This window comes from Girardinichthys multiradiatus, chromosome 18, assembly GCF_021462225.1.
Source record: "Girardinichthys multiradiatus isolate DD_20200921_A chromosome 18, DD_fGirMul_XY1, whole genome shotgun sequence".
Taxonomy (NCBI): domain Eukaryota; kingdom Metazoa; phylum Chordata; class Actinopteri; order Cyprinodontiformes; family Goodeidae; genus Girardinichthys; species Girardinichthys multiradiatus.
Window position 1 is genome coordinate 47,719,458 of NC_061810.1, and position 22,587 is coordinate 47,742,044.

At 42.0% G+C, this 22,587-nt stretch overlaps 1 protein-coding gene, 2 non-coding genes and 1 pseudogene across 3 annotated transcripts; all 4 read right to left on the bottom strand.

The window, feature by feature from the left end:
• Positions 1-2,712: 2,712 nt before the first annotated feature.
• Positions 2,713-2,887, bottom strand: LOC124884797 (annotated as a pseudogene).
• Positions 2,888-6,996: 4,109 nt separating this feature from the next.
• Positions 6,997-9,804, bottom strand: LOC124884297 (trimethylguanosine synthase-like). The gene has a single exon (XM_047392134.1). It carries the CDS (start codon positions 9,756-9,758, stop codon positions 7,431-7,433), a length of 2,328 nt encoding a protein of 775 aa, XP_047248090.1. The 5' UTR covers positions 9,759-9,804; the 3' UTR covers positions 6,997-7,430.
• On the bottom strand, positions 9,718-9,899 carry LOC124884800. Its single transcript, XR_007042517.1, has one exon. It is a non-coding gene; the product is annotated as a U2 spliceosomal RNA (small nuclear RNA).
• Positions 9,900-17,855: 7,956 nt separating this feature from the next.
• Positions 17,856-18,046, bottom strand: LOC124884789. Its single transcript, XR_007042511.1, has one exon. It is a non-coding gene; the product is annotated as a U2 spliceosomal RNA (small nuclear RNA).
• Between the last annotated feature and the right edge of the window lie 4,541 nt (positions 18,047-22,587).

Sequence of the window (22,587 nt, forward strand, 5' to 3'; positions counted from 1 at the left end):
TTCTGCAGCCCCATCATGCGTCTGTTTTCTTTTTCTTTTTTTCCTTTTCCCGGCCAGTCGAAAGAAAGTCTGGGTCCTTCCCTTCACCATCTCCCACCACAGTGCACGTGTTTCGTATAAGTCCTGGAGGGTCTGCCACTCCCGATACTGCTCCCTATATTGGTCGGCCAAAGCCTGGTCGTCCAAAAGGGAGCAGTTGAGCTTCCACAGACCTCTCCCTGTCGTCACACCCAAAGAAAGTGAAAGAGTGCAGGACAGCATTAAGTGATCGGAAAAGAACACCGGTGTCAATCTAGCATCCGTTGGTGAACAGTCCCGAGTAAAAACATAGTCTATGCGAGAGGCTTTGGAACCATCACCACTGACCCAGGTGAAGCCCTCCTCTCTAGGATGCATTGCTTTAAAACAATCGACAAGTTTAAAATCCCTAACTATTCCCTGCAGTAAAAGCGATGTCTTATCCACCTTAAAATCTTGTTTTGCTCTTTTCCTATCTTTTCTGCTTAAAATGCAATTAAAATCTCCCCCGACGATAAGTGGTTTCTTTCCAAGCATGTGGGGCCGCAGATCCTCTAAAAGGTCATACCTGTCATGTTTGTCATTAAAACCATAAATATTTAAGAGGTTAAAATCCTGTCCCATAAAAGTCAAATTTGCTAAAAGTGCTCGTCCTTCTCTCACCACAGTGCTTCCCTTCACCAGAACCTGAGGATTTTTTATTAAAATGGCCACTCCATCATTTTTATTGTCGTTTGATCCACTCCAGATCGACGTCTGTGGCCACATGTTCTGCCACTGGGTATAGTTAGTTAAAAAAGGTATTGCACATTCTTGAATTAAAAGCACATCTGACTTTACAGAACTTAAAAAGGATAAAACACTTTGGGCTCTAACTCTCGACTTCACACTTCTAACATTGATTGTTGAGAAGGTGAGGGCCATGAGTATGGTTAAAGTGACTAGGTTTGACATTTTAGAGGTTAAAACGGTTAAATATAAATAAATACACTTAAAATCCAAAAGGGGTGGGGTGTCTAGTTTAAGTAATTTCTTGTGAATGGAGCTCCTCCTTCACTTCACAGGGTGGGCAAGGAAGGGATTGAGCTCCATTCCCCTTCCGGACTCTAGGTGTTGGCCTCTGTTGCAAGGTTTTATTTAACATAGTGCCCTTTGGGGTTGATTGAAGAGCTATGTTCAAAAAAGAGTGAGTCAGAGGGGAAGACTCTGGGCTCCTCCTCAGATGAGTTATCTGAGGGGTTCCCAAGCCTACCCCTCTTTTCCAAGGCAACGATGTTCTCAGGAGACAACTCTGATGCTGGCCTCTTTGCCAGCTGGGCATCGGGGAGGGGGGCATCCTCACTACTCTCATCTGATTCCATTTCCTCATCCTGAGACATAGCTCCGCCTTCTGCCTGCATGTCCTCATCTTCATTGGATGTTTCAGTGTGTGGGGACATTACAGGCCCCTCCCCTGTTCCCGCCTCCACCTGTTCCTCTCCTCCAATCACAGGTTTTGGCGGAAAATTTACATTTTCTGGCCCAGCTGCTTCAATTAACTTTTCAACTGTTGTAGTTTGGCTTACCTTTTCAGTTTGTTCATTTATTTTTCTATTTTTAAGCTTGTTTGCAAAGGACTTTGGGCAGTCTCGAAAAAGATGGTCCTCCTCTCCACACAGGTTGCATTTTCTACCATTTGTACATTCATCGAAAATGTGTCCAACTTCTCTACATTTCCCACAAAACAATTTGTCACAAGCTTCAACCAGGTGGCCGTGCTCTCCACATCTCCGGCAGAGCTTAGGCTGTCCCTGGTAATGAATATAGCCTCTGTTTTCCCCCAGGACTACCATTGAGGGGAGATGTTTCAGGCCCTGGAAACCTTGGGGGTCTTCCCATTGTTTAATTGGGACCCTCCAAGCACAGTTCCAGATGCCATCCACATCCCTCACCTTCATAGCCTGGCCTTTCACAGTGCAATATCTCCCCAGCCACATACAAATGTCTTCAGCATTAACTGTCTCATTGAACATCCTGACAATAACTGTTTTCAAGGTATTATCAGTCAGCTTCTCAACGTTGAATGCTGAAAATGGGGGTTTTTCATTTTCAAAACGTGTCCAAAACTCTTGTAACAGCGCACTTGTGCAGAAACTCACATCAAATCCTTTGTTAAAAGGCAGGGTCAGGATACAGTTCAGGTCATTTGCAGTAAACTTCAATGTCTGCTGGATCAGCTTCCTGGAAAAGTCTAGTCTGGACATTACCATTGGCTTACCATCATTTTCTTTGAATAAAAAACGGACGCTGTGGTGCCTCCGCATGCCGGCATGATTGGCCGACATGGTGGAGGCACCACAAACTAAAAAACACTAAAAACCTTAAAAGGGTTAAAAGTACTATAAACCAATAAAAATGGTAAACAAAAAATGATACCTAAGACGCAATAATTAAAATGGTCTAAAAATATCACAAGACACAATAAATATACTATAAACAGTAAGCAAATTAAAAAAGCGTGAAGAAAGTTTCAACTACTTCAAGTTGATCTTTTCTGCACAAAAGAGAAAAACACTTCTGTCAGATGAAAGCGACTAAACCACAACAGGTAAGACTCTCACCACCCAGAGGTGTCGATCGCTGTCTTAGTCAAAAGACCGAGAAGCGAAGATTATTATTTTATTATGAATATATAATTTATCATTGAACATATATGAGAGGTACACCGTTCCTGGAGGTAATGCAATACCAGGTCGATGCGTGGAGTGGACGGAGCAAGCCCCTATTCCATCTCCCTGATCCAAAAATCAATTTAATATATGGTCCCCGGGTAGGGGACGTATCAGATATTAAACTGATAAGAACAGATTTTTCTTTCGAAAAAATTTATTGACACATACATTCAGAGCACAGTTCTTCAGGTAATACAATACATTACAATAATACAATAATAAAACAATAGGATTAGTCCTCTGATCTTAAGAGATGTTTAAAACGTCATATATATTGTTTTTTTTAAAGTGACAGTGCAATTTTTAAAATATGTGTAGGAGCGGGGTGACTCCTTAAAAAGTCATAGAAAACCATCTCATTCTCCCAAACAGTCATGGTGCTCAGAGGGGATCCCCACCCTGATGCTCCTTCCCACCTGCCTCACCCGGAGAGCCAGGCCGGCGCTGCTTTAACCTTTGTTTGTGTGGCTCCGGCTCCTTCGTCCGAATGGGCACAGAGGCGATGCTTCTTTGTGGCTGTGTCCTAGGCCTGCCGCCTGCAGCTGTGGTCGACTTCCTTGTTGCTGCTGCCATCTGGATCACAGCCACGGGGGGAATCTGCTTGTGCTTCCTTACCAGCAAGTTTCTGGAGGTCCATATGGCGTCTTTAATGGCGGCAAGGGTGAGCCACATCTCGGCAAAGTCCTTTTTCTCTGTGTGTATGCCACGGCTCACCCCGTAAAGCACTAGTTGTGCTGTGAGGACCTCCCTTGCCGGTAAGTACGGGAATTGTAAGGAGCCGGCCTTTGCCCACTGGTCTACGGCAGCGCTGCACTCCCAGAGCAGGTGCCTCACCGATTCAGGCGCGCCACAACCTGGTCGGGGGCACACAGATGTTACTGACATGCCCCGAGAGTGCATGACGGTCCTGACTGGGAGGATCTCGTGAGCCACCATCCATGACAAGTCTCGAAGTCTGTTTGGGAGCCTGGGATGGTTCACATTGAGCCAAACTGTCTTGGGCTCCCCAAAAGAGAGGCCGCGCACTGGAGTCACTTGTTCCCGCTCCTGCACAACAGAAATGAGAGAGCGGTGGTTAATTAAAATGTTCTGCTCTTCTTTTTCCAAGTTAAAATGCAATAAAAACTTCTTTATAAGAGAGTAAGCTGGGGGCATGTTAAAAGCCACAGGTATTCTAAGATCAGGGCTTAAAAGTTTCAACTGTCTCAAAAAAGATCCCATCCAAAATCTCGTCATCGCTTTGGTTTTTGGATTGCTGGAGGGATCCATAGCCTGCTTCAGGTGGGTGCTTGTGTATAAGCTTCCTAAAAACAGGTACAGGTCAGGGACCCCTTTTCCTCCCTTCTCCTTTGGCTTCTTCATTATGTCTCTTCTCAGTCTTTCCCATTTGGAGCCCCACAAGAAATAAAAAATGGCACGTTCCAATTCTAAAATCACTCTCCTGGGTGGTAAAAAAACAGAACTGGTCAATAAAAGCAAAGGTAAAATCACTGCTTTAATGATTAAAACCTTGCCTTCAAAAGTCAATTTCCTAAGTCCCCAGAATCCCAGTCGTTGCTTTACTTTACCTATCATGTCCACCCAGTTTGTGTCTCCTCCACCCACATTGTTAAATTTGATGCCCAGTATTCGTTGGTCAGTCTGTGTCACATCTAGTGGAAGTCCTGTCGTTTCGGTTGTCGCCCACGGTCCATAAAATTGTGCTCTCGTTTTATTTTTATTTAGTTTTGAGCCAGAGGCTTGTCCAAACCAGTCGGTCACGTCAAGAGCTCTGTTTACAGATAAAAGGTCAGTACATAAAATGTTGATGTCATCCATGTATAAAATGCATTTTGTTGTTTGTCCTCCTCCTCCTGGTATTCCTACCCCCCTGATTTGTGGGTCTCTTCTCAAGATCTGTGCCAACGGTTCTATACAAATCACGTACAGGAGGGCAGATAACGGACAACCCTGACGGACACCGCAGTTAATTTTTACTGCTTTTGTCAGATGCCCGTTTACCATGAATTTGCTGGAAATGTCCCGATACAGCAGTCCCACCCAGACTAAAAACCTTTCAGGAAAACCCATTTTATGCAGTACCTGGAAAAGGTACTGGTGCGAGACCCGATCAAAGGCTTTCTCAAAATCTAAATTTAGGACTACTAGCCGAATGTTTCTGTCTCTCGCAAAACAGATGGTGTCTCGAATCAGTACGAGGCTGTCGGTGATCTTCCTGCCTTCAATGGCACAGGCTTGATCCGGGTGGATGATTTCTTTTAAAACCAAACGCATACGTATGGCTAAAAGTTTGCTAAAAAGTTTGCAGTCACAGTTTAAAAGGGTAATGGGTCTCCAGTTTCTCAAGTCAGTCTTGTCTTTATCTTTATAGATAAGAGTCACTATCCCTTCTCTAAAACTGTCTGGGAGTCTGTCCAGTTGGCTAAAATCTGTAAAAACAACAAGTAAGTCAGGTGCTAAAATGTCCCAAAAAGTCAAGTAAAACTCTAGAGGGAGTCCATCTGATCCTGGGGACTTCCCTCTCTTAAAACTTTTAAGACATTTATCGAGCTCTAAACTGGTAAAATCCTGACCTAAAAGCATGCCATCTTTGACAGTTTTTTCGATAAAACTTAAGGTTTCTGTGATGTTCTCCATGGATACAGCTTTTTCTTTATATAATTTGCAATAAAAATCTTCTACTGTTTTGGTTATTTCTTTTGTACTTTTAGCTAGACATCCATGTTCCTGTCTTAGCTCTGAGATAAAGCATGGTTTACTTAAAATTTTCTTAAAAAAGTATCTCGTACATTTTTCTCCTTCTTCTATTTCCCTCTCTCTACTTCTTAAGATAACTCCTATGCTTTTTATGTCAGTCAAGGCTGACATTTCTCTTTTAATTTCTTTAATTTCGTTATTAAAATTAATTCCCTGTTGATTTAAAATGTAGTACCGTTGCAAACGTTTCTGCAGCCCCATCATGCGTCTGTTTTCTTTTTCTTTTTTCCTTTTCCCGGCCAGTCGAAAGAAAGTCTGGGTCCTTCCCTTCACCATCTCCCACCACAGTGCACGTGTTTCGTATAAGTCCTGGAGGGTCTGCCACTCCCGATACTGCTCCCTATATTGGTCGGCCAAAGCCTGGTCGTCCAAAAGGGAGCAGTTGAGCTTCCACAGACCTCTCCCTGTCGTCACACCCAAAGAAAGTGAAAGAGTGCAGGACAGCATTAAGTGATCGGAAAAGAACACCGGTGTCAATCTAGCATCCGTTGGTGAACAGTCCCGAGTAAAAACATAGTCTATGCGAGAGGCTTTGGAACCATCATCACTGACCCAGGTGAAGCCCTCCTCTCTAGGATGCATTGCTTTAAAACAATCGACTAGTTTAAAATCCCTAACTATTCCCTGCAGTAAAAGCGATGTCTTATCCACCTTAAAATCTTGTTTTGCTCTTTTCCTATCTTTTCTGCTTAAAATGCAATTAAAATCTCCCCCGACGATAAGTGGTTTCTTTCCAAGCATGTGGGGCCGCAGCTCCTCTAAAAGGTCATACCTGTCATGTTTGTCATTAAAACCATAAATATTTAAGAGGTTAAAATCCTGTCCCATAAAAGTCAAATTTGCTAAAAGTGCTCGTCCTTCTCTCACCACAGTGCTTCCCTTCACCAGAACCTGAGGATTTTTTATTAAAATGGCCACTCCATCATTTTTATTGTCGTTTGATCCACTCCAGATCGACGTCTGTGGCCACATGTTCTGCCACTGGGTATAGTTAGTTAAAAAAGGTATTGCACATTCTTGAATTAAAAGCACATCTAACTTTACAGAACTTAAAAAGGATAAAACACTTTGGGCTCTAACTCTTGACTTCACACTTCTAACATTGATTGTTGAGAAGGTGAGGGCCATGAGTATGGTTAAAGTGACTAGGTTTGACATTTTAGAAGTTTAAACGGTTAAATATAAATAAATACACTTAAAATCCAAAAGGGGTGGGGTGTCTAGTTTAGGTAATTTCTTGTGAATGGAGCTCCTCCTTCACTTCACAGGGTGGGCAAGGAAGGGATTGAGCTCCATTCCCCTTCCGGACTCTAGGTGTTGGCCTCTGTTGCAAGGTTTTATTTAACATAGTGTCCTTTGGGGTTGATTGAAGAGCTATGTTCAAAAAAGAGACCTCATTTGGTGAGTCAGAGGGGAAGACTCTGGGCTCCTCCTCAGATGAGTTATCTGAGGGGTTCCCAAGCCTACCCCTCTTTTCCAAGGCAACGATGATCTGATAAGAACAGATTTCTTTTTTTTTTTTTTTTTTTTGCTCACGTATATTTTATTACTGAAACGTCTGCGACAACACAGACCACCTTAACACAATTAAACAGAACATTCAAAGACTACAACCTATAAAACCTTTTTAAATGCACAAGCAGTGAAGATGCGCAGCAGTGCTCCACATACTGTTTTTTTTTATTGTTTGTCCTCAATTAAACTTTTTTCCAACTCTGACAAGAAAACAGAAAACCCTGGAATGTTATGATCAACCAAATGGAATCAAGGAAAGAATTTCTTTCTGGAATTATCTTTGTATAAAACTTTAAATGGGTTTATAAGTACAAAAAAGGCTAAGACACACAGATATAAAACTTTGTTTCACTTGACTTGCTTGGACTCCTAAGGAGAAAATCCACGAAAATATGAAATAAAAAAAATCCTAAGTGGTCCATGCCTCTGCTAGGCATCAGGCTTTATCAGGTCACCAAAGTACGCAGTTACAGTCTTCAACTTGTTGTTTAGGAAGTTCTGCTCCACTTCAACTTTCCCTCCTAGACCGGCCAAAGAGGCAACCTGATTCACATCTGCATTGCGGGGCAGGAAATACACAATATTTTCTGTTATCTGTTTTGCTTGGCTGAAGATCTTGAAGCCATCAGGTTCCATCATGGTCCTAATGTCAAATACATCCGCATTCAAATAGTCCGGTCCGCCCCATGGTGGGGACAGGAAGACCACATCACCACGCAGAGTAGGTGCCAGCTGAAGGAAGTCTCCTTGCAGGAAGTCAATTCGGTCAACAATATTGTAGACAACAGCATTGTGTCGAGCCATGTCCAGCCGATCTGCATCTATATCAATGGCCAAGACTCTCTTTCCAGTGAGTGCAAACTGGATGGCATTTCCTCCCACACCGCAGAAGGCATCGATCACCAGATGAGAGTCAGAAAAGCTCTGTTCAACCTTGAGGGCAATGTGCTCAGCAATCTTCTCTGGTGTCACAGAGAACCACCCCTCTCGATCCAGCCTAATCCCGTCATCAAAGAGGGAAAACAGTCTGTAGCGTTGAGCCCAGTATTTAGCAAGTTCACTATCACCTGCCATCTCTGCTGGGACCTGCTGCTTCTTTCTTCTTTTACGGTTCTTATTTGGCTTCATCACATGTTTAGCTTTCTGCCCTTCAAGTGTGTTCAATGGAATGAAGTCCACTTTTTCTTGAAATGTTAGTGATCCTCCAGGATGATCCTCCTCTGTTGGCACTTCCACAGACCTTTTAGTGAAGTTGGAGGAAGTGTTGCAAGCACTGTTCTCCATAACTTTAGTTTCTGAAGTGGATTCGTAATCGTATCCCTCTTCTTCCACAGGCCCAACACTTTTTCTCTTAATCATCTTCATTTGTGCTTCCCTTCGCATGTTTTGAAGAAACTTTTGAGCCTTGTACAGGGAAGGGCTAATGGGATTTGTGTTGTCTGCATCCATCTCGGAGAATCTGATGTGTTTGTTGATACTGCTGAATACCTTGCTTGTCCTCTGAGGCTTTGGACTATTAATATCTTCATACCTTATTACAGTGCCAAACTGGGGCTGCAATTTGTGTTTAAGTCCTAGTTCAGACCAGACTTCCTCAGGTGTAAGATGTGGACACTCCTCCACATCCAGCTCATGACTGCGTTTAATTTTCGTAAACCTTCTTGGGTGCTTATCACCATCATCATCATCTTCTTCTCTTCTCTCTGACATTTTGCTGTTTGAGCTGAAGATTCTGTCAGGTAGGATGGTGAGTTGCATTGAATCTGTTTGTTTAGGACTGTTCTCTTTAGATGTGCCAGCAGGTTCCTTCTGATCATTCCCACCGTCTGAAGGATCCTCACAGCAACGACATTCCTCATCTGACTGCTTTCTAACATCAGAGCTGCAAACAAAGTATCTGTTTGCCTCTAAGTCAGTCGCACAGCTCCCGCTTTCCTGTATTGTGCACGTTTCTCTGAACAGAAAACTCATAACATCAACTTTGCTTTTTCTTTCTTGGTTCCCAACTCCAGTTTTCCCTTTTGTCTGTTTGTTTGACTTTGTCTGAGTGTCTGTCTGCACATCTTCACCAGTGCTCCAGTTACACATTCGAGGATCAGTAGTCCAGCCTAATGCTGTCCAATATGAAAATCGCTCCCAATACGAGTAGTAAGTCTCCGTAGCCAGTTTGTCCCAGAGAGCCTTCGTATCTGGATTATCCCAAGGAGCAGCGACAGTTCCAACATCATCTGCAGATGGTAAACTGGTGTCTGGATGCTTCTCTAGCCAGGAGCTCCACAGCAAATCCTGCCCATTCTGAGCCCAATAGGATTCCCAACAGGTGTCATGAATCTCTTCGTCAACATCCACTACTTGCTGCAGTTCGTTCTGGCATTCATCTGTTTTGTAAACCTGTGGTAAATCTTTGTCAGCCTCTTTATCTTCCACGCATGTGACGGGCTTTCTGTATGGCCTTCTTCTTTTCTTCTGTTCAGAGGAGCTGGCAAATGCTAAAGGCAGACCCATCATAGTCATCAGCTGAGACTCTTCATCCAAGACTTGTTCCTCTTCCTCTTTTTTAGATTCATAATGTTCAGTAGCTTGCACTTCAGTGTCTTCTATGCCAGAGGAAAGCAGTCTGTTGTCAGAGCAGTACAGCTCTCTATCCTCTACGAAGGCCCTGGAGCACCGACAGAGAACAGCGTCCTTCTTCTCAGGTGTTTGACTCTGAGTAAAAATAATGTCCGCGACCACTGTCGTCTTGGTTCTCTCCAGCATTATCACAGTCGGTTTAAACTTTTAAAAGCCCAAATTATTCAGCGACAAAAAAAAATGACCTAACGTGCCATTTGGCTCTTGTTTCTTCTCTGATAAGAACAGATACTACACTTGATCTTAGCCAAAAGGCCGAGAAGCGATACCACAAATACCTCGGAGGAGACCAGGTCATTCTGACAGACCTCAGTCTGACTCACGGTTCTACATTAAACATTTTGCGACACACACAAAAACGGGGGAAAAGGTTTAATTTAACCTTTGTTGACCATGTGACGCGTATGTTGTTCTACTGCAGTGAAAGTATTTACCATTAGAGAGAATTCGTGTTTCTTCCTGGACACGTGATACGTATTTAGACCAATAGGAAGCCGAGAAGCAAAAACTACTAACACCTATTTTTTTTTTAGAAACATGTATTTGCTTGGCAGAAGAGTTAGTGGTGTTTTTTTTTTTTTAGTTAATAAACTTAAAAGTAGAAAAGTGTAAAACCGTTGGAACAAATAGACTGACCCGTGAGCGCCTTCTAACAGAAAAGCTAAGTTTGTCGCTCCCTGCTCTGCTCCGTATATATGAATATTTTAAACAGGCTGACCGACAATTTATTTACATTTAATGTTAACAGTCGTTAACAAAAAAAAAAGTACCCGTCAGATTAGTATTTAGTTGAAGGCAGTTATAAGAAACAGGATTTACTATTTTTTTTTACAGAGAAGCTAATTGGAAGTTAGCTTAAAAGGTTTCCTGAAACGAATTAGCTTACATTAGCAACCTTAACAGTAAGTCTGTTGTAGTAAGCTAAAATTAATACACATATTTAAAATATTACCCGCATCTATCTTTAATCAGGGAGAAAATTATCAGGTTCAGGGACAACTTGGTTAACCTAAACAAAAGCAAAAAACCTACACAAAATCACTGCAGTATGCTAACGTGGCTAAACCGAAATACCTGTTTAGTGAAACAGGAAATAAATTGCATCTATCCATTATATTATGTTATTAGTAAGTTATTTAGTTAATATAAATGAGGGAAATGTCAACACAGGAGGTTAAATATGAACTTACCAAAATTTTTGTCTTTCTGTTAGCATGTGTCCACGTTTTAAACAGGTAGTTAGTGCTTCGCGGTGGAACATGCGCATGCGCGCACTTAATAACGTTGAATTAAATTTAATCGCAAATACAACACAAAAGATGTGTGAAACATCAGAAGATAATAAACAAACAGTTTTTACCATTTAAATCAAAACGTTGCATTTTGATTTTAGGTTTCTGTCATATTTATTGAAACACACACCAGCTTAATTAGAACAAAACTGATTTTTCGTCTTGTAATGGAAAGGTAATGCCATCAAAGATTTTGGGGAAAGATGGTCCTTTTTAAAAATATGTACATAGTTAGACTCTACTTTAACATCACAAATGATGCATATAATATATATATATATATATATATATATATATATATATTATATGCTGGAATAAAATTTTCTATTTGGCTGCGATTTGGCTTTTACATCTCTGTTATTTTACAAGCACAATTTTTGCAGCTACAACAAAGCCCTGTGGAAGACTAGGTCTATAACAAGAAAAACCTACATAGGCTATTTCAAAACGATGTGGACTAATAAAGATGTTTGCCCTTTAACACATGTTTAACAAACTCAGTGAAATTAAATTTAAGAATACATTTTCCTCTCACTTTGCTTGGTGTGTTCAGTGAAGAGCTACATACAGTTGAAATGCCATTTGTCCTACAATGATGCATATTTTCAACTCTTAGAAAAAAAGTTCCCCAACATCTGCTATTTAGACTTTTATTTTGAAAACCCGAGTGAGTGCTGCCACAATATCTTAGTTTTACAAATGACTTAAGTTACAAACATTTTCTAAATTTTTGTTCCTGTTCCAAATATTTTGGCAACAGGTGACCTACAGCTCTAAAATAATAATAATAATAACTTAACCAAACTAAAATAGATAAAACATCAAAAAAGAAAACTTCCGTTGGTGTGACATTGTCACGGAGTGACATTTTTGGACTCTGTTTGTGGCTTTGTGTTTGTTTACCTTTTGCTCAGATTTTTCTATTTTGGTTTTTGTATCATGTTTTTCTTTTCTCCCTCTTCCACCTCCTAGTGTTTACTATTTAAGTTATTTTATGGTTGTTTTCTTATTAGTTTGTATGGTTTATTATTATTATTATTATTATTGTAATTATTATAGTTCTTGGTCTTCCCCAGATTCTCTAGTTTTATTTCTCTTTAGTATCTTTGTGGTTAATTGTGTTTTATTTGTTCCTTTGCACTCTTCTTGTTTACTAGTTTATTTTCTGTTTCCTTTCCAGTTATTTCAGTCAGTGTGGTTAGGTTTGTTTACTTTTGTATTCAGGTTTTATTTATGGGTTCTTTGTTTGTTCTCAGGTTGTTATTGTTGTTCCTATGTTCCCTCTAGTTTCTCTGTTTACTTTAGTCATGATTATTCTAGTTTCCTTATTCCCCATTTGATTATTTATCTTTGTCTATAAGTTTGCTTGGTCTGTGTTTCTGTTTATTGTTTATTAGTTACTTTGCCCATCCTCAGCCTTTGTATCTGTTTCACCTGTTCCTTCTGCTTCCCTGCCTCCTTGTCACACCTGTTCCCTGTTCCGTTGATTATCTGCCTTTGTTATCTCACAGTATATTAGTTGGTTTTGTGTCTTTGTTCAGTGCTGGTTGTTTGTGTTCATCACACCTCGTTCTCGTCCATGATTATGCTTTGTTTTTTGCCACATCTTGCCTTGGGAAACCTGCAGTGATTTTGCTACGTTTTTTGACTTTGTAAATAAATCGTTGAATTACAAAGATGATCCTGCCGAGCTCTTGTCTGCACTTTGGTCCGATCCACAACCACAACGTGACAGTAGGAACCAGCCAACAACAGGACCAAGCAGACAATGAGATGATAACTTTGTTTGAGTACTTCCGACGTGCCGCGGAGAAGAGCGCACGTCAGGCTCAGGAGAAGAGGGAGCAGCGGTCTTTGTTTTGGGGCACAAAACTGGCTAGGCCCCTTCATGGCACCGATCCGCTGCGCTACCATACTTCTCCTCCATTTCACAGACGGCCACCACCTCCAGAAGCCAATACCTCCGAGCGCCGCAGTTCGCAGCCTGAGTTTGGCGCTGCGCGCTTCCTCTGCCCAGTGCGAGACAGCTCTCTGCCTCCGCTGCACTCTCCCTGCACAGATCCAGCTAAGACTCGCCAAAGACGACGCCGTCGCCGAGATGCTTCTGCCCCGTTTCCTGAGGGTTGGACCACCGCCTCTCGCCTATCCCCGGCATCTCCGGCGTTCCTCCCGGCTTCTAGCTTAGTCTGGTCCGATGCAGCAGTCCTCAGCTCCGGCATCTCAAGCCAAAGGTCCGACTCAGCTTTTCAACGATCTTTTGCTGCCCCCTTGTGGCTTCCGGTAGAAGCACATGGTATCCTCAGTTTCTGCCCTCTCTGAGGAATCTGCTGATGGCCCAGCTTCAGTTTCCGCTGGGGTTCAGCCTGACGCCCCAGCATTGGTCTTCGCTGGAGATCACCTGAACGCCCAAGCACCTGTAGTTGCTGGAGATCGTCCGGATGTCTCAGACCCACAGCATGCAGCCAAGCCTCTGGACTCACAGCCTGCAGCCAAGCCTCTGGACTCACAGCATGCAGCCAAGCCACAAGAGCCACAGCTGGCCTCTTCAGGTTCTTCAGAGTCACAGCTGGCCTCTTCAGGTTCTTCAGAGCCACAGCTGGCCACTTCAGGTTCTTCAGAGCCACAGCTGGCCACTTCAGGGTCATCTGAACCTCGCCTAGTTCCGGAGGAACCCGTGGTCGGGCTGCCTCCACGACCTGGTCCAGAGCACCTGCTCAGTTTCCTCTGGGGGAGTGCTACTGGAAATACGGACTGACTCTTTGACTTTGACTGGCTATGCACCAGACTTTATGACTGACTTTGTAGAGCCTGACGCGCACCATGTTACACCAGGCTTACAGCCTGACTACAAAGCACCTGACCCAAAGCCAGACTACGAGGCACCAGACACACTACAGCCTGATTCAGGGCCTGACGCTTTGCCGACTGACGCTTTGCCTACTGACGCTTTGCCGACTGACTTTTTGACAGACCGTGCGCCTGACGACTCTAAGCCTGGGTCCGAACCGGACGCCAGGCCCAAGTCTTCTAGGTTCCAGCCTGGGTCCACGCCGGACGCCAGGTTCAAGTCTCTGAGGATCTCGCCACGTCGTAGACTGCCTGACACCTCGCTTTGTGGGTTTGCCTGGCATTTCCACAGCCAGACTCCAAGCAGCCTGCATTCTCGCCGCAGGCCTCCAAGGCGCCTGCCTCTTCGCTGGCTACTTTGTCGCTGCCGACCCCCGGATCATCACTCTCTTCGCCGCTGGCTACGTCGTCGTAGGCCTCCTGATCATCGGCCTCCTGGATTTTTTGTTCTCGTTCCTGGAGATTATGGACTCTGGTTTTGTTGGTTTTGTTTATTGGGAGTTACTTTTGTTTTGGCATCTTGCCCTCCTCCCAAGGCCTCCCTCCGCCCACCCTGGGTGGGTTGTTTTGTTTTAAATTTTTGTGAGTTCCCAGAGTTCATCTGGAATCCGACCTTGAGGGGGGGTTGTGTCACGGAGTGACATTTTTGGACTCTGTTTGTGGCTTTGTGTTTGTTACCTTTTGCTCAGATTTTTTATTTTGGTTTTTGTATCATGTTTTTCTGTTCTCCCTCTTCCGCCTCCTATTGTTTACTTCTTAAGTTCTTTTATGGTTGTTTTGGATGATTTCTTTTAAAACCAAACGCATACGTATGGCTAAAAGTTTGCTAAAAAGTTTGCAGTCGTAGTTTAAAAGGGTAATGGGTCTCCAGTTTCTTAAGTCAGTCTTGTCTTTATCTTTATAGATAAGAGTCACTATCCCTTCTCTAAAACTGTATGGGAGTCTGTCCAGTTGGCTAAAATCTGTAAAAACAACAAGTAAGTCAGGTGCTAAAATCCTGACCTAAAAGCATGCCATCTTTGACAGTTTTTTCGATAAAACTTAAGGTTTCTGTGATGTTCTCCATGGATACAGCTTTTTCTTTATATAATTTGCAATAAAAATCTTCTACTGTTTCAGTCATTTCTTTTGTATTTTTAGCTAGACATCCATGTTCCTGTCTTAGCTCTGAGATAAAGCATGGTTTACTTAAAATTTTCTTAAAAGAGTATCTCGTACATTTTTCACCTTCCTCTATTTCCCTCTCTCTACTTCTTAAGATAACTCCTATGCTTTTTATGTCAGTCAAGGCTGACATTTCTCTTTTAATTTCTTTAATTTCGTTATTAAAATTAATTCCCTGTTGATTTAAAATGTAGTACCGTTGCAGACGTTTCTGCAGCCCCATCATGCGTCTATTTTCTTTTTCTTTTTTTCCTTTTCCCGGCCAGTCGAAAGAAAGTCTGGGTCCTTCCCTTCACCATCTCCCACCACAGTGCACGTGTTTCGTATAAGTCCTGGAGGGTCTGCCACTCCCGATACTGCTCCCTATATTGGTCGGCCAAAGCCTGGTCGTCCAAAAGGGAGCAGTTGAGCTTCCACAGACCTCTCCCTGTCGTCACACCCAAAGAAAGTGAAAGAGTGCAGGACAGCATTAAGTGATCGGAAAAGAACACCGGTGTCAATCTAGCATCCGTTGGTGAACAGTCCCGAGTAAAAACATAGTCTATGCGAGAGGCTTTGGAACCATCATCACTGACCCAGGTGAAGCCCTCCTCTCTAGGATGCATTGCTTTAAAACAATCGACAAGTTTAAAATCCCTAACTATTCCCTGCAGTAAAAGCGATGTCTTATCCACCTTAAAATCTTGTTTTGCTCTTTTCCTATCTTTTCTGCTTAAAATGCAATTAAAATCTCCCCCGACGATAAGTGGTTTCTTTCCAAGCATGTGGGGCTGCAGCTCCTCTAAAAGGTCATACCTGTCATGTTTGTCATTAAAACCATAAATATTTAAGAGGTTAAAATCCTGTCCCATAAAAGTCAAATTTGCTAAAAGTGCTCGTCCTTCTCTCACCACAGTGCTTCCCTTCACCAGAACCTGAGGATTTTTTATTAAAATGGCCACTCCATCATTTTTATTGTCGTTTGATCCACTCCAGATCGACGTCTGTGGCCACATGTTCTGCCACTGGGTATAGTTAGTTAAAAAAGGTATTGCACATTCTTGAATTAAAAGCACATCTGACTTTACAGAACTTAAAAAGGATAAAACACTTTGGGCTCTAACTCTCGACTTCACACTTCTAACATTGATTGTTGAGAAGGTGAGGGCCATGAGTATGGTTAAAGTGACTAGGTTTGACATTTTAGAAGTTAAAGGGTTAAATATAAATAAATACACTTAAAATCCAAAAGGGGTGGGGTGTCTAGTTTAAGTAATTTCTTGTGAATGGAGCTCCTCCTTCACTTCACAGGGTGGGCAAGGAAGGGATTGAGCTCCATTCCCCTTCCGGACTCTAGGTGTTGGCCTCTGTTGCAAGGTTTTATTTAACATAGTGTCCTTTGGGGTTGATTGAAGAGCTATGTTCAAAAAAGAGTGAGTCAGAGGGGAAGACTCTGGGCTCCTCCTCAGATGAGTTATCTGAGGGGTTCCCAAGCCTACCCCTCTTTTCCAAGGCAACGATGATCTCAGGAGACAACTCTGATGCTGGCCTCTTTGCCAGCTGGGCATCGGGGAGGGGGGCATCCTCACTACTCTCATCTGATTCCATTTCCTCATCCTGAGACATAGCTCCGCCTTCTGCCTGCATGTCCTCATCTTCATTGGATGTTTCAGTGTGTGGGGACATTACAGGCCCCTCCCCTGTTCCCGCCTCCACCTGTTCCTCTCCTCCAATCACAGGTTTCCGCGGAAAATTTAAATTTTCTGGCCCAGCTGCTTCAATTAACTCTTCAACTGTTGTAGTTTGGCTTACCTTTTCAGTTTGTTCATTTATTTTTCTATTTTTAAGCTTGTTTGCAAAGGACTTTGGGCAGTCTCGAAAAAGATGGTCCTCCTCTCCACACAGGTTGCATTTTCTACCATTTGTACATTCATCGAAAATGTGTCCAACTTCTCTACATTTCCCACAAAACAATTTGTCGCAAGCTTCAACCAGGTGGCCGTGCTCTCCACATCTCCGGCAGAGCTTAGGCTGTCCCTGGTAATGAATATAGCCTCTGTTTTCCCCCAGGACTACCATCGAGGGGAGATGTTTCAGGCCCTGGAAACCTTGGGGGTCTTCCCATTGTTTAATTGGGACCCTCCAAGCACAGTTCCAGATGCCATCCACATCCCTCACCTTCATAGCCTGGCCTTTCACAGTGCAATATCTCCCCAGCCACATACAAATGTCTTCAGCATTAACTGTCTCATTGAACATCCTGACAATAACTGTTTTCAAGGTATTATCAGTCAGCTTCTCAACGTTGAATGCTGAAAATTGGGGTTTTTCATTTTCAAAACGTGTCCAAAACTCTTGTAACAGCGCACTTGTGCAGAAACTTACATCAAATCCTTTGTTGAAAGGCAGGGTCAGGATACAGTTCAGGTCATTTGCAGTAAACTTCAATGTCTGCTGGATCAGCTTCCTGGAAAAGTCTAGTCTGGACATTACCATTGGCTTACCATCATTTTCTTTGAATAAAAAACGGACGCTGTGGTGCCTCCGCATGCCGGCATGATTGGCCGACATGGTGGAGGCACCACAAACTAAAAAACACTAAAAACCTTAAAAGGGTTAAAAGTACTATAAACCAATAAAAATGGTAAACAAAAAATGATACCTAAGACGCAATAATTAAAATGGTCTAAAAATATCACAAGACACAATAAATATACTATAAACAGTAAGCAAATTAAAAAAGCGTGAAGAAAGTTTCAACTACTTCAAGTTGATCTTTTCTGCACAAAAGAGAAAAACACTTCTGTCAGATGAAAGCGACTAAACCACAACAGGTAAGACTCTCACCACCCAGAGGTGTCGATCGCTGTCTTAGTCAAAAGACCGAGAAGCGAAGATTATTATTTTATTATGAATATATAATTTATCATTGAACATATATGAGAGGTACACCGTTCCTGGAGGTAATGCAATACCAGGTCGATGCGTGGAGTGGACGGAGCAAGCCCCTATTCCATCTCCCTGATCAAAAAATCAATTTAATATATGGTCCCCGGGTAGGGGACGTATCAGATATTAAACTGATAAGAACAGATACTACACTTGATCTTAGCCAAAAGGCCGAGAAGCGATACCACAAATACCTCGGAGGAGACCAGGTCATTCTGACAGACCTCAGTCTGACTCACGGTTCACAAACTTTACCTTTTTTTTTTTTTTTTTAAAGCTCTGTCAGAAACCGAGACAGTGTTATATTTTAGATCTAGTAGTTTTAATGTAAATCGGTTGTGGGAATTTAAACTAAATCAACCCAAAAATGAAAATAAATCGCGTTTGCACCTTGACACGTGACACACTTTAGTCCAACAGGAAGCAGAGAATCAAAAACTACTTAATCTGGCTATATCTACGTACACCTTTAAAGACGTTTACATGTAGATGTATGAGAGTGTCATCCTGTTTTTTGCCATTATGTAAAATGAATTTAATCTGTAGAGCTAAGAACGTTTTACCTGAACGGACTCGTAACAGCGGTCTCTGGTGGAGAGGAGTGCTAACTGCAGTCACGAAAAAAAACAGCCTGGATTTAATTTCTAAAATAATAATGAAAAATACGTTCCCGAGTTCGTTTCTTTCCTCAGAGCTTTAAGGAAAATAAGACGCTTAATATTTATAAAGAGCCCCACAGTTTCCATAACGAACTGGCGGACGCCACCACCACTCCGACCAGTCCACGTGCTTGGTCATATTAAAACTTTTCACTTTGAAATTAAAGTACTAACAACACGAACTCTAAAATATCAAACTATCTGAATAAACATTTTTGGAAGTAGTGCGACAAAGATGACAGCGTGTATTAGGTCAATTTAAACCCACGAAAAATCTCTGCTTTCTCGTGGAATCGGTTCTGTTATTAAAGATGGTTCTGAGTTACCGACCTCCTTATTTTACGCATGCGCAGACAGCATGACTTTGAAACTACAGACCTAAATAAAAAATATTTCATACAGACCATAGAAGTAAGATGGTGCAAGCATGAAGAAATATGACAGAAATTTAATTTGTTTGCTACAATGTTTCTGATTTTTATTATTATTACTATTTTGTGATGTAGCTGTGAACCTATCGAGTTTAGACAAGTTTATTTGTCTTTGTGATGAAGTTTCCTCTGTCGCCCCATTTCATTTGGAAGGTATGACAGCTTTATAATGACTGGATGAAGACGTTTGAAAGGATTAAAGTGACCCCCTTGGAAAACAAAAACTATAAAAATGTTGGCAACAGTGGAGAGAGGGACTCCCTTTTATCAGTAAGAAATCTCTAGCAGTATCAGAACCAGGCTCGTTATGAGTGGACCATCTGCCTAGTTATTAGCTCTACTAGTGGCTTCGTCTAGGAGACAAACACAGCTAGACAGAAAGCCTTAGAGCCAGTAATACAATCTATGGGATGAGCAAGGAAGAGGTTAACATAGTTCCTTCAGAAGGGAAAAACAGAGAAAGAACATAGGTATGGTTTTACTATGAAAAAAAGACACAAAGTGTGGACAAGAGAAGGAAATATTTTATTGGAAAGTCAATATTTGTATTTATTTTAGCCTATTTGTTTTATGTTGATTTGTCCCCTGAAGAGTAATATTTTCAGTAAAAAAATATGCTTTATGTGCATATTTTACATGCATTATTATGCACTGATTGATAATGATGCAAAGGTGGAGAGTCATAGGAGAAAGTAGCAGAGTAAGGAAAAGTGGTCCGTATGTGCTTTAGCTGCCTGTAGCAGCAAAACTACAAAAATAGTTCAGCATTACCCAACTCACTATAACGCCAAGCTGTGTGAGCAAAAACAGGGAGATGGTTGCACAGGATAGATAGATATCTATGAATGATAGATTAATGATACAGGGGTTGGACAATGAAACTGAAACACCTGGTTTTATACCACAATCATTTATTAGTATGGTGTAGGGCCTCCTTTTGCGGCCAATACAGCGTCAATTCGTCTTGGGAATGACATATACAAGTCCTGCACAGTGGTCAGAGGGATTTTAAGCCATTCTTCTTGCAGGATAGTGGCCAGGTCACTACATGATACTGGTGGAGGAAAACGTTTCCTGACTCGCTCCTCCAAAACACCCCAAAGTGTCTCAATAATATTTAGATCTGGTGACTGTGCAGGCCATGGGAGATGTTCAACTTCACTTTCATGTTCATCAAACCAATCTTCACCAGTCTTGCTGTGTGTATTGGTGCATTGTCATCCTGATACACGGCACCGCCTTCAGGATACAATGTTTGAACCATTGGATGCACATGGTCCTCAAGAATGGTTCGGTAGTCCTTGGCAGTGACGGCCCATCTAGCACAAGTATTGGGCCAAGGGAATGCCATGATATGGCAGCCCAAACCATCACTGATCCACCCCCATGCTTCACTCTGGGCATGCAACAGTCTGGGTGGAACGCTTCTTTGGGGCTTCTCCACACCGTAACTCTCCTGGATGTGGGGGAAACAGTAAAGGTGGACTCATCAGAGAACAATACATGTTTCACATTGTCCACAGCCCAAGATTTGCGCTCCTTGCACCATTGAAACCGACGTTTGGCATGAGTGACCAAAGGTTTGGCTATAGCAGCCCGGTCGTGTATATTGACCCTGTGGAGCTTCTGACGGACAGTTCTAGTGGAAACAGGAGAGTTGAGGTGCACATTTAATTCTGCTGTGATTTGGGCAGCCGTGGTTTTATGTTTTTTGGATACAATCCAGGTTAGCACCCGAACATCCCTTTCAGACAGCTTCCTCTTGCGTCCACAGTTAATGCTGTTGGATGTGGTCCGTCCTTCTTGGTGGTATGCTGACATTACCCTGGATACCGTGGCTCTTGATACATCACAAAGACTTGCTGTCTTGGTCACAGATGCACCAGCAAGATGTGCACCAACAATTTGTCCTCTTTTGAACTCTGTTGTCACCCATAATGTTGTGTGCATTTCAATATTTTGAGCAAAACTGTGCTCTTACCCTGCTAATTGAACCTTCACACTCTGCTCTTAGTGGTGCAATGTGCAATCAATGAAGACTGGTTACCAGGCTGGTCCAATTTAGCCATGAAATCTCCCACACTAAAATGACAGGTGTTTCAGTTTCATTGTCCAACACCTGTAGATATAGATAGATTAACGCTGCAATCTGGTTTTCGTTTCCCCTTTAAATCTGTCAGTATACGTAAGACCGGTAGGAGGCGCCAAAGCACAAGGATTCGTCTCTCCTGGTGCCATAATGCCACAAAGACAGTGGGTTAAAGTTCACTTAAAAACATCCACAGTTTCAACCTGAAACTGACTTTTAGTTGTAACAGTGTATATTTTGGTTGTAATGAAAGTGAATTTTAGAGTTGGGCCAGTTTATTTAGATGCAGATGTTGTGGAAACAGGCCTTGTTTGGCGTTTCGCAGCTGCAGACGTTAGAATCAGAATCAAAATCAACTTTATTGGCCAAGTTTGTGTAAACAAACAAGAAATTTGACTTCAGTTTCCATCGTATATAAAAATGGAAGGCAGGTTGTGATAGTGCAAACATGCAAATTTGTTTGCAGCAGAGTAGCTGACTACCCAGGCTGTGTGGTGTTCATTCTGTTCCTCAGAGAAACAGCCTGAAAGAAACTGTCTCTTTGGTGGCTGGATTTACCATTAGCGCTGTAGTACTGATCAACCTGTAGCTAAAAGTCTAAACAGTTTGTGTCCAGGATGTGTGGGGTCTGCAGAGATGTTAGCTTCCCTTTTCCTGACCCTAGACTTGAACAGGTCTTGGTCGGAGGGAAGGTCAGCTATGATGACCTTCTTCCTGCAGACCTGATTGTTCGTTGTAGTTTGGACCTGTCCTGTTTTTGTAGAAGATGTAGAAGTGTAGAATATGACCAGCAGCTCCTGTGGAAGGTTGTACTTCTGAGTTGTATCTATCAACTATTTTTTGTAACATTTATTTTATGTATGCATCTATTTTATTATTTTTTCATTCGTGTTGTTTTTGTTCATTTGTATTTCTTTCTATTCATGTACTTTCTTTTTGTGTTATGTATTTATTTATTTTTTATTTTATCTTAATTGAAGGAAGTCCAGCTTCCTCCCACAGTCCAAAGACATGCCTGTTAGGTTAATTGGTTTCTCTAAATTGACCTTAGGTGTATGAATGAGTGTGTTTGGTTGTTTGTGTGTTGCCCTGTGATGGACTGGCGACCTGTCCAGGGTGTACCCTGCCTCTCGCCCATAGACTGCTGGAGATAGGCACCAGCTTCCCCGCGACCCGCTGTGGAATAAGCGGTAGAAAATGACTGACTGACTGAAGGAAGTCTGATATTTTATTTAATTGTTTTAACTCAAAATTTTTAATTTGAGTTTATTTTTGAATTACTTATTATGTAATAATTATTATTTATTTGTTAGATAATTAGCTTTTTCACATGTTTATTTGACCATTCATTCATATATTTTTTCACCAGAATTTTTCTATATTATTTATTAATCTATTTTTGCATCATTATAGTTTTTAATAGTAAATATTTATGCAGAAACGTTAAAACACAATTTAAACAACTCTGCCATTATAAGCTATTACATATTCATTTGTTTTAGTTAACAACTTTACAGGAAAGGTTACAAACAGATGTTTGTGAAT

Excerpts from the sequence above, each read along its gene's own strand:
- LOC124884297 (XM_047392134.1), bottom strand. The coding sequence starts at position 9,758 with ATGCTGGAGAGAACCAAGACGACAGTGGTCGCGGACATTATTTTTACT.